We start from the raw sequence: 12,901 nt of genomic DNA on the forward strand, positions 1-12,901 counted from the left end.
GGTGAAAGTTTTGATTTCAAGATGATTACAATACATGTGTGAAATCGTTATGACACCATGACACAAAGACACACGTATTCATCTAATAAATAAAAGTGTTGTTTGATTTAATCAATTCTTTAACATGTATTCAACTTGAGCAAGTAATCTAGTATGGCAACTATCAAGTGATATTTTCTTATTATACACGTGATATGGATAGAGTTAGTTCAAACGTAAGTTTAATTCTTTTTTAACAGAGAGTTCACCTAAAGTGGGAATAATTTTGACTGGTTGATAGTCGGCAAGAAATAATCTTGAATATATGTCGTTAGGTTTATATAAACTCAGTTTAATATTCTTTATTCCAGCATGGCCTGGCATGGCCTAGCGCGTTAAGGCGTGCGCTTCGTAATCTGAGGGTCGCGGGTTCGCGCCCGAGTCGCGCCAAAACATGCTCGCCCTTTCAGTCGTGGAGGCGTTATAATGTGACGGTCAATCTCACTATTCGTTGATAAAAGAGTAGCCCAAGAGTTGGCGGTGGGTGGTAATGACTAGTTGCCTTCCCTCTAGTCTTACACTACTAAATTAGGAACGGCTAGCACAGATAGCCCTCGAGTTGCTTTGTGCGAAATTCCAAAAAACAAAACAAACAAACTTTATCGCAGCGAAAGGAGTGTGGCGTAGTGGTTAACGTGTCAGTATAGCTCAACCCACGCTTTTTTCAGTTCACGACGCCTTTGGTGTCTCAACAGGTTTTTCGGCTCCCCCTGGGCAAAACGAAACACGTAACAGGTCAGTTTATTAGGTAGTTAGGTCCAAATAACTTAATACTTTATAAGTATTTATGTCCTGATATCCAAAACTCAGTTTGTTCCAGGCTGCCAAATTTTGTTTTTAAAGTATTGTCACAAGACATATCAATAAGATTTTCCCCTTCTACAGAAGTAAATTCAGATGGTACCTCAGCCTTGAATGTGTTTTGGATCCATGCAAACTTATTCATATATTCTGGAAAGTGATTTTCAAACCAGTCACTGAGATGTGTTAGGTGCTCCTCAAAAACAGATTTTAGTTCGTGGGTCAAATCAACTTCATTGGATGTAACAAACTGCCGCTACAGGAGGAAACAGTCTTTGCCACTGTCTTAATTCATTTTTCTTCTCCATATTATAATTTTTTTTTCTGAAGGTTGAAACCTTCTCTGCGAGTTTCAGAATGTGCGTGTTGCTTCTCTGCAGAGAGAGATTCACGCATTCAGTTTTTTGAAGAGTTCGCACAGGTATGTTAATTTGGATTAAAAAATCAGTATCCTAGAAGTTTTTAGCACATTCGTGCTAACGATAATAGTATAGTTCCTGTCGTCATTCGAACACACGAAAGAGCCTTCGCGAGCTACAGTAGTACAACAAAGATGTGTGCTCGGATCCCACATCCTTACACGTTTTTTTTTTTAAAAACTCGCCTTTGTGTTCTGTAATTTCAGCAAGTTATAAAAGCAACACTCAATCTTGCTATTCTGTCAAGGGCAGCTGTTTCAGGTGATGGATCCTATTGACTGGTCGCCTTCCTTCTGGTCTGTAGTTCAAAACTAGAGACGGCAGTGGTATTTTCAAGAAGAATAATTTCCCGAATAAGGTCCACTGTATAACAAAACGTTTAGCAAGATAAGTTACAAAATAATACTGAGTTCCGTTAAAACTAACTACGTCCATTCTATGAAATAAATGGACCAGAAACACACACAAAGTTATTAATCTCATAAACACAATGTATATACTTACCAGACAGTCGTTTCTGCAGCAGTTTTAAATTGACCAAATTAGCTTTACTCACTCTAGGCTTATTTCCAAACACTTAAGATGATGTTCCAGGCTATATAAACCTTAAGTTTACTTAATTGGACTGGAAACGTCTGATTTATTCAATGCAACTACTGCTACCTACGTGATCATTCCTATTCAAATATAACTGAGATTGTAATCTCGAGATATTACCTGATCTACCATTGCAGGACATTGTTGTCAAGCTCCCTAGTGTGTTGGTGGTATGTCTGTGGATTTACAACGCTTAAAACCGGGTTTTGATACTCGTTGTGAATACAGCACAGATAGCCCATTATGTACCTTCGTGCTCATTGACCAACAAATTGTTGTCAAACTTTATTCATAAGGCGCAGCTTTATAGCCATACCTTCCATGATCATACCAATTGTTGCCTCCAAAGGAATGTGAAAGAAAAAAGTTGAGTAAAGAAAATGAACTTTAGTAGTTTTTTGATGATGTGTTACATAAACATCTGTTCATAGTAGAATAAATGAAACATTTTGAAAAATTCCTATATGAAAATAAAATGGCAGAAGATTCGTGGTATGTCTTGCATACCATATAACTAATATATGTTCAAAGGTGTCGTTCATGTGAACAAAACAAACAAACCTTCTACAAGGACATATTCTAGAACAGGGGTGGGCAACGTATTTTTCATAGTGGCCACAACTGTGGCTAATGAAAACAACGTTGACCACACTATTAAAAAAAATTGAAAGGAGTTAGTTGAATCAAAGTAATTGCATTTCAACTAACCTTCAATGTGAATATTGATGGGGTTTTTTATCAACAAGTTTTGTGAAATGTGGCTTAATATCTATACTCAATGAGCATCTTAGCTCTGCCTCTAAATTTATGTCAGTGAGCCGAGATCTTTATATAGACTTGAGGAAATCTAGCGTAGAAAATGTTGACTCACACACCCATGTGGATCCAAACATGGAAAATAATTTTGAAATTGCTATCTTTAAATCTGGAAAACTCTCATTTATCAGAATGGGGAGCCACATCTCTCTGATAAGACATTTTTGTTTTCCTTTTATGTGTTCAACACTTTGCAGGGTAAGCATCTCGTCTTCAAATACACACTTATTCAAAGACAAAAAAAGATGTAATTTCCTTACTGAAATTTCCTAAGTGAAATTAAAGTGGATCATACAAAAATTCAAATATCAATTTCAATTTTTTAAATTCGGAGAAACGTGATTCAAATGTTTGAGATATATTTTTGATCCAGTTTACATAGAGGTTATCTTTAGCATCAAAGTCCTTATTATTTTCTAGAAAAGTATTCAACTTTGCAAAATGTGTCAAATCATTCTTTTGTAATTGTTCCGCAAGGTGGTTTAGTTTTAATTAAAATTCATGAATGGACTGTGATTGCTTGCTTAATATTTTACTTCTTCCGTAAAGCTTTGTATTCAAATTATTCAAGTGCAAATCACACGGCCATGACAAAGTTTCATTTTGAACGAAATTTTCAATCTTACCTTTTTTTTTTTTTTTCACAAGATACTCTTTTATTTGAGGAAATAACGAAGTAAATCGTTCCAAATCTTTTCCTCTACTTAACCATCTTACATTTGCAATATCAGCAAGATTATCAAAAGTACAGTCACTGCTTTTCTTCAAAGACTCGACAAACTGTTGGTGGATGAAAGAGCTTCCACTTCGAATATAATTCACAATTTTTAGAATAATGTATATCAAATTTTTCAATTAATCACTTTTAGACATCTGAACACATAAATTTTCCTGGTGCAAAATGCAATGGAAAGATGGCAGCGCGGTCTTCACATTATTTTCAGTTAAATGCTGTTTCAAAAGAGAAACAAATCCTAATTTCGCCCCAGTCATGGTGGGAGCACCGTCTGTTGTAAGAGAAACCAGTTTTGTTTTTTTAATCCAGGTTGAATTTTTTGACATTTCAAGACATTTTTGAAAGATGTTTTTTTTCTACACGTTTGATCTCGTAATCCACAAAGGCCAAACATTTCTTCCCTCACTTGAAGATCTGAAGTTACATCTAGTGCTAAAGAAAAGCAAACAGTCTTTTGGTTGTTCAAGCAACTGATTTTCTATGTCTTTCACTTATCTAACATTCTGCGAACAATTGTTCTTCGACTTAATTGCAAATTATTTACCTTTTGAAGAATATCATCTTTTGTTTTTGAATCATAATTCTCCAACAGAATTTCAATGACCACAGTAAATATTTCTTTTACTAGTTTAGCATCAGAAAATGATTTTTTTTTTGAGCTAGAATTCAAGCTACTTTATAGCTCGCTAACATAATTAGTTCTATCGGTGATAAAAATCTTTTTAGGCCTCCCTTTTGTTCATTAAATTTCAGACGGATAATTTCATTTATACGATTTTTTTTTGCTATCAACTGAAAATTTCACATCAAATTCGTTGTGAAAATTGTTAAAGTGTTGCTTAAGGTTGTATACTTTATTATTCCTAAAACCTTTGTTTCACAAAAGACACACTAGCTTATTACTTGCTTCAATCACTGTATAGCGCGTAAGGCGTGCGACTCGTAATCCGAAGGTCGCGGGTTCGCGCCTGCGTCGCGCTAAAACATGCTCGCCCTCCCAGCCGTGGGGGTGTATAATGTTACGGTCAATCCCACTATTCGTTGGTAAAAGAGTAGCCCAAGAGTTGGCGGTGGGTGGTGATGACTAGCTGCCTTCCCTCTAGTCTTACACTGCTAAATTAGGGACGGCTAGCACAGATAGTCCTCGAGTAGCTTTGTGCGAAATTCCCAAACAAATCAATCACTGTAACTTTCAACTCCCAACTTTCGTTAAATTTCTCGTTTCATGTTTTTACAGTCACGTGCCATTCTCTTTTCGGCAGTAATGCTATAATCAATTAAACTGTCTTTATTTTCTGAGTGTTCACCATCATCTGGATTCTTTCGTTTTCAAATTATTCACTTATCTATATTATGGGATTAAAAACAATATATTTAAACACTTGAAAGTTGCACAATAAAAATATGTTTGCAAGCGCATGCAAATCAACGCGCACTGTATAACAAACATCTAAACCAGAGTGACGTTACAAATGGGCGGAGTCCGTAACAGTCAGGAAGAGCGCAACATTAGCGATGATGTGTGGCAGTGCAGTTGCTGATTACCAAATTTCCGGGCCCGGCATGGCCAAGCGCGTAAGGCGCGCGACTCGTAATCCGAGGGTCGCGGGTTCGCGCCCGCGTTGCGCCAAACATGCTGGCCCTCCCAGCCGTGGGGGCGTTATAAAGTGACGGTCAATCCCACTTTTCGTTGGTAAAAGAGTAGCCCAAGAGTTGGCGGTGGGTGGTGATGACTAGCTGCCTTCCCTCTAGTCTTACACTGCTAAATTAGGGACGGCTAGCACAGAAAGCCCTCGAGTAGCTTTGTGCGAAATTCCATAACAAACAAACAAACCAAATTTCCGATAAAATAAATGATGGAAAAAGTTGATTTCTAAACTCGAGCTGGTCACAATTATGTTATCCACTAGCCAGATTTATGCTACTCACTGGCCACATGTTGCCAGTGGCCATGGAAATGCCCACCCCTGCCCTAGAACGAGAGTGATCTTCGCTGGCAATATCAGTACTATTCTTTAAATGTTATTCATGTAAGGTTAGTTAAGTTATATTTGTATGTTCTTTAACCTCTCTAACAACTTCAGATTATTCATTGAATATCGTGTGGTCATCAATGAGTAATATCCAAAAACATGAGTACTAGTAACAGGATTGATTCGAATGCCCCCCAGTGGCTTAGCCGTATGTCTGCGGATTTACAACGCTAAAACCGGGTTTCGATACGCGTGGTGGGCAGAGCACAGACAGCCCATTGTGTTGCTTTGTGCTTACTTCAAAACACAACAAAAAAATTTGAATTTAGTGTAATATTTCTCGTTTTGAAAGTTTTGCTGAAATTAAACTAACCTCATGTGGAAATATTAAGTAAAATTGTCTAAAGGTCACTCGATTTAATTTTACCGAAAGTTCCATCAGAAGGTTTGTCTTGTTTTGCTATCGAGGACTATCTGCGCTATCCGTCACTAAAGGAAAGGCAGCTAGTCATCACCACCGACTGCCGACTCTTGGGCTACTCTCTTAGCAACGAATAGTGGGATTGACTGTCACATTATAACGCCCCCACGGCTAAAAAAGGCGAGCATGTTTGGTATGATGGGGATTCGAACCCGCGATCTTCAAATTACGAGACGAGTGCCTTAACCACCTGGCCGTGTTGGGCCTGCACTGGAAGGGGGCGTTTGTTAAAACTATTTTATTCCCGTATTGTTTATTTGTTTGTTTTGTTAAGTAAAAAGCTCACAATGAGCTGTCTATGTTTTGCTCACCGCAGGTATCGAAACCAAAGTTTTAGCATTATAATATCGCATATTTATCAATCGCGGGGTGTTAATCACATCTAAAAAGAAAAATATAAACTTCTCTAAAACTTTTTCAGATGAAAGTTGAAAGTAAAGTGGTTTTTAAAGTATTATTGAAATGTTAATTTTTGTATGTTTTTCAAATTCAACACTACCTACATTACCCTAGAACGATAACACAATCTAGCAAACCAGTATGAAAGTGCAACGTTCTGTTAATACGAAGTACACGTTTAACCGGTTGTAATACTGTGCGTGTCAACATTACCTCCAGAAAATTTCAGCCTTTTTTTTTCCCTTACGTGAGCAAAACTTTGTTTCGTTGAAATATTTTTTAATTTTAAGACAAAAAACAACAACTCAGTACCGAAAGTGACATTGACTTTAAAAAAAAAGGTTTAATACCTGATACTACAGCCCCTTTGTGGGTCAGTGCTAAAAAAAGAGTTAAAACACTAAACTCTGGGCTTCGATACCCGTGATGGGCATAACACAGATAGTCCATAGCGTAGCGTTGCACTTAAAAACAATCAAACAAACTTGACAGTAATTAAAGTTTGAGATGGATCATCTAAACAATACATGAAAAAAAAGACATTATTTTATCTGTGCGTAAAAATCTGTGAATGTGTATGTGGCCTTTCTTTAATGACAACGAAAATGCAAAAAACAACAACATTCAGAGATAGAAATAATGTTAATTTTAAACAAAGGTAAGATGGCATTACCTCCAAATTCTCCAATGTTATAATTCACTTATTGTTAGAGCATTAGCAGAAAGATGATGAATTTCAATATCTCATGTTACTTTTAATTCTTTACTACGAAATGTATGTGCAGTCTATCAGCAACAATACAAACGTTCAGTATTTCCTGCTTTGTTTTTACTTCTGCTGTGAAAGTGCTGAAGACAAAAATAATCTTAACGTGTTTACTCATCAAGGTAATTTGTGTGGACAACATAGTCCTTAATGTTTTATTTTTATGCAGTTGTTACTGAGCTAATCGAGTTTCAAAAATTTGTTACAATGTATCGTAAACTTCACAAGTTACATATTGACTCTGAGGTTGATGACCTGGCGAGCCACCTAGCGGCTAAGCTAGACCGTGGTACATTTTAATTTGATGCGACCCCAGTTGTTTTTCGTTTATTTATCAAGTTAAACTAGCTTTAAAACATCATACTATTTAAATTTATTGTCAAATGATTAGTCATGCTCACCAGGTCGTGAAGACACACACAAGACGTGATGTTATAAAACGTGATATTTTTTAAACGACGAACGTAAATTTATAGTTCGTTTGGTAAATCATGGCCAACAAGTAAAAACCTTTTGATATTAAAATTCGTTAAATTGAAAACCACTTGTTGCTTAAAATTTGTAACATCCTACGTGACAGAAATAAACGTTCATATCTGTGAATATATATATAACACTTATACCAGGTGTTTTTATATACATATATATGTACGCACACGTTTGTGCTGACTACAGGCAGCAAGCATACACATACACATATGCATATATTTAAAAGTGTGGAATGTACCACTTTGAAAGTTAGTAGAAGTATTTAACATGGCTGCTCCTTGTTTATAAATTATAATTAAACAACCAAAACCTGATATTATATAGTTTAAAGAAGCAAGAGCTTTCGCTTACATGTCTGTAATTAAAATATCGAGCGAACAAAGCACTTTTAGGTTAAAATATTAGGATAAGAAAGTCTTACAGCTGATTAACCTGTTCACTGTTGCTATCTTCTGTTCTAGTGTTCATGTACACAGAAACACTTTCCTTGATTCTACTAAAACACACACACACACTTATATCTCCTATGATAAACTATTAGACAGACCCTATAGGGATAAGTAAGATAATTATGTTACTTTAATAAATTATTTTAAGATTTTTATTCATGCTATAGAAATTTTTTTTTGTAAACCTACAAACTATTCAATGTCCAGGTGAAATAACAGACTGATCTAGAAGATACTGATGAACAAAAAACAACAACAAGACACACAAGAAGGAAGCATGTTGTTAGACACTGCCGATTGTTTCACAGAATAAACCATTTTAGTCTTACTTTGTTTCTGTCGTAGAGCCAACCAGTGGTAGAGCGGTATGTCTGCAGAATTACACTGATAAAAATAGGTTTTCGATTCCCGTGGTGGGCAGCGCACCGATAGCCTTTTTTGCTTAACAACAAACAATAATAGTCTGTCGTAGAACAAGGTTTGAGTTGCAGGTATTGGAAAGACTCGAATCAAAATATGAAATATTTTACATAAAGCGTTAACAGTATATTTACAATGTTCACACATCCAGCAACTAATTCTTCTCACACATTAACTTAAGATGAATGAAGAATTCCTGAGTAGTCCGGAATATATGATGAATTACGCGAAATTATTTTTATTTTGTTTTTGAATAAAAAAAGAGCAGATTCATTTTCATGTACGAGAACTTTCATGGTATGCTCGAGTCATCATAGATACAAAGTTTATTTTGTTTACAGTTTAAATATATATACATATATTATTAAATTACAGTTTATTAGGTGACCAAAACTACTTTAGTACATAAAAGCAGCAAATAATTTAACACAATCACTTCGAGATTATAATATTATTTATTGTACTTCACACACTGAAAGGATAAAAGGCCAGCGTTAAATTGAGTTATACAGTGTTTTCATTAGAATAGAAACGAGGATTTATTGTTACTTTTCGTACTACTGATTGCAATTTAAACATATATATGTATATCTTGCTTTTAAAAAACTACTGTAGAAATGGTTTATTATATGACTTCCTTACTTGTTATAATTTTTCCTTTGATGTCCACTTGCCTCTGAGCCTCGAAGAGTACTCGCCAACCAACCAAAGCACAGAACCCAGACGTGCAGGTTATAAGATAGCCTTGTCGAGATTCTCATCGTGCTGTTAGAGTGGGTTTCAAACTGCCTTTGGAGTGACTTTAGACCCACTCTTCGGGTTTAAGTTCGCCTGAATAGGTGACGTGACACCGGGTGTATCACTTCAAAAGCTTCAGTCTCACGCGAGTACCTGATTATTACAGCAAAACAAACCATTAATAAAAGCTACATTTGTTTATTACAAAAGAAAACGAAGTGATAGAGAAAGTAAAAATATTTGGATTTGCCCAGACACTTTTCGTGACCAAAATATGTTATTCCTTGACCATTTGATATATATTTATGAGATATCATTGAATCAAAATAATACGTGAAATTACGAAATGTTATTCATGTACATAAAAACAAGACAGGCTACATATTAAGACTCTTAAATTTGCACGACCATACACTTGACCAATTCAAAATACGTTTTTGAAGAAGGTCCATACAAACAAACATAACTGTAAATTACAAAAAAAACAAAAACAATTTTTCATCTGTGAATTTTCTACTTCAATGGACTAAATTAACGTTTTAGTTTCTTGTAAGATTTCTCGCTTTAGTTTTACCCCAACTTTATAACCCTGGGGGCGTTATAATGTGACGTTCAATCCCACTATTCATGGCTAAAAGAGTAGCCCAAGAGTTGGCGGTGGATGGTGATGACTAGCTGCCCTCTCTCTAGTCTTACACTGTTAAATTATGGACGGCTAGCGCAGATAGCTCTCGTGTAGCTTTGTACGAAATTCAAAATAAATCAAAGCAATTCTATGCTACTGTAATGTAGGTAATCGTTTCGTAGAGACGAAAGAAACTGACAGAGATGCAAATACTACTGCACACAAACATGTTGATTGCTAACAGTGGTACTTTAATCCAGTATTATAATTTTAAAGAGTGAATTACCAAAACCTTGATATCAAAATATGGTAAACTCAACCTTTTTCTTTTCTTTTTTTTTATGAATTTCTTGTTACTTATCACCCGAGATCCATATTTGTTATCGTAATTTATCTGCCACAGAGCGTTCTTTTTTTTTTCTATTATAAAACGCGGAGTCAAGTATGCTCTTATGTTGCTATTTTTAAATCGCTTTAATATTTTTAGAGTCGCGTTGCAGTTTTAGGTTGTATGTTTTGAATTTCGCGCAAAACTACTCGAGGGATATCTGCGCTAACCGTCCCTAATTTAGCAGTGTAAGACTAGAGGGAAGGCAGCTAGTCATCACCACCCACCGCCAACTCTTGAGCTACTCTTTTACCAACGAATAGTGGGATTGACTGTCATATTATAACGCCCCCACGGCTGGGAGGGCTATTCATTTACCATTATAATGCCCCCCCCCCATGGCTGAAAGGACGAGCATGTTTGGTGCGAGGAGGATTCGAACCCGCAACCCTCATATGACTTAACCACCTGTTTATGCCGGGCCTCTGACTTCAGTAAATGGTTGTTGGAGTGGTTTCAGTAATTGACTGGGTTAATAAACAGCCTACAAATCGTAACAAGTATAGAATCATTCTGTTCTCATTCTTGCTCGGTCCCGGCATGGCCAAGCGTGTTAAGGCGTGCGACTCGTAATCTGAGGGTCGCGGGTTCGCATCCCCGTCGCGCCAAACATGCTCGCCCTTTCAGCCGTGGGGGCGTTATAATGTGACGGTCAATCCTACTATTCGTTGGTAAAAGAGTAGCCCAAGAGTTGGCGGTGTGTGATGATGACTAGCTGCCTTCCCTCTAGTCTTACACAGCTAAATTAGGGACGGCTAGCACAGATAGCTCTCGAATAGCTTTGTGCGAATTTCAAAAAAGCAAAAAAAAAAAAACAAACATTCCTGCTCAATTATAAAACACACTCAAAACTGCGAATTTTCTGGGCTGCCATTTTGAAGATAAGTCAGAAAAGGTCAGATTTAAAAATCACTGCTATTTGTTTCGGGCTTGTTTTAAATGGCAGTGTCACTTGCTTTTCATCTGAGACGTTTAAGTTCACAGGACATAAAAGTCATAAAGTTAGGGTAGCGAGTTTTTTGAAACTGTGTTTGAGTTTCGTTGTCATTTAATAGTATTCGTTATTTTTAATCCACGAAGCCGCATAAACTTAAAGGTGAATTTTCAACATATTTAATAATTGCCTTAGAAACTGTACTTTGGTTAGGTATAATTCCTGTGTGGTTGCCATATTTTTAAACACTTTAGTTTTTTGATTAAAAAATGAAACAAAATATGCGGGTTCTCGAACTCAAGTTCCTCTCGGTCGTTTGGCTGTTTCCATGACGTTTTACAACTATGACGTAACAGTTGCCAAACACGCTTCGTTGCGCGCCGACCATTTTTTTCCTTTCAGTGCTGGTGTTTTATGTAAATCTATCGGTGTTTTTTTTCGGATTAAATACTTTGTGAGACTAAAGTTTTGTCTTGATATTGCTACTTTATTTTTTTTTGTGATAACATGGTTTACTGCGTTTCTTATGTTTGTAAAAACGGTTCGGCATCGGGCAAAAGCTTCTTTTCGTTACCGTGCATGGAGAAGGAACCGGCAAGGTAGCGACAGTGGGTGCTGATGGTCAATAGGAAGAACTGGACTCCTTCACACCATGCAAAGCGTTATTAAGATCACTTTAAACGCTCATGTTTTGTGTCGGATCCCACTGTTTTGGATTCCGTGGGTTTCAAGCCAGGCAGGTTGAGACTGAAAAAAACCATCGGCAGTAGACAGGATCGTTCTCACCATCTTTCCTCATGTAGAGCTGAGGACTGATCTCAGCCTTCAACGTACAGGTTCCACCCCTCTGAAGTCATCCCTTGCCATCACGAAAAGAACAAACTTAAAAGTATGTGTGCAGTATAAAGCGATAAACAATAACTAGTATAATATAATAACTTAAAAAGTACAAGTTTTGAAGAATGTAACTAGACATACACATTTCACATTCATGAACGTATTTTGCATTTGTGACACCTGAAAGTCATTTCCTAGTCTAGACAGTGGACAAATCTATTAAAAAAAGTACACACTCGTGACTTGGCTCCTCATCATTCAAGTCAACAAATTCATAGTATGATGCTTCCAAGACATCGATATTCAGGCAAGTTCCATCAAAGCCTTGAGTCTGGGTAATGCACTCTTCATCTTTTAATCGGTTTGACACCTTGTCGTATGAACAAACGCACTCTCTCCTGGTTGACATCTGCTCGCATAAACCACACCTACACCTTGCACAAACATACGAAATATGTCATATAAATTATACATTTCTGGTAAATATTAAATCAACTATTCAGACTGCTACATCTAGTTTGATTTTATAGACACAATTATGACGTATAATTGAAATTCATTTTGTTACGAGTCATAAATACCCGGTACAATGGTTGTGGAAGGGCCGAGTATTAGTTATCATAGTCGGAAAGGAAAAAACAAATAAAACTCAGTTTGTGATACCAATAAGTTATAAACACCAGACAAATTTCGAGATGCTTAAAATTGCACGTGAAATAATACAGACCATATTTATTGTCATGACTTAAGCTTACCATTCTTCCACTGGAGGTATGATCGACTCGCAACCGGCCTGGGCGCTATCAGTATCATTCACTAGAACTTGTCAGATCTGTGTCAAAAGTAACTGTTCTAGGTTCGTTCAGAGTAGGTTCGAATTGATATGGCGCTACTCGGCAACTATTCAGAACACAAAGTCAAAACAGACTCCGCCTCTATTTCTCCTTATGCATTGGCCATGTTTATTTACATTCAACGCGCTGGCGTTGGCGGT

General features: G+C 36.6%; 1 protein-coding gene across 2 annotated transcripts in view; it reads right to left on the reverse strand.

The window, feature by feature from the left end:
- The window catches only part of LOC143250907 (carboxypeptidase B-like), a 34,749-nt gene extending 25,522 nt beyond the window's left edge, over positions 1 to 9,227 (reverse strand). Inside the window, exon 1 of one of the 2 annotated variants that reach the window (XM_076502080.1) lies at positions 9,028 to 9,227. In XM_076502080.1, the coding sequence (XP_076358195.1) occupies positions 9,028 to 9,146 (119 nt within the window). In that variant the 5' untranslated portion in view covers positions 9,147 to 9,227. Of the gene's footprint in view, positions 1 to 8,294; positions 8,513 to 9,027 lie in introns of those variants that run through there. The other variant, XM_076502081.1, reaches the window with a different exon arrangement.
- Between the last annotated feature and the right edge of the window lie 3,674 nt (positions 9,228 to 12,901).

This window comes from Tachypleus tridentatus, chromosome 5, assembly GCF_004210375.1.
Source record: "Tachypleus tridentatus isolate NWPU-2018 chromosome 5, ASM421037v1, whole genome shotgun sequence".
Classification (NCBI taxonomy): Eukaryota; Metazoa; Arthropoda; class Merostomata; order Xiphosura; family Limulidae; genus Tachypleus; species Tachypleus tridentatus.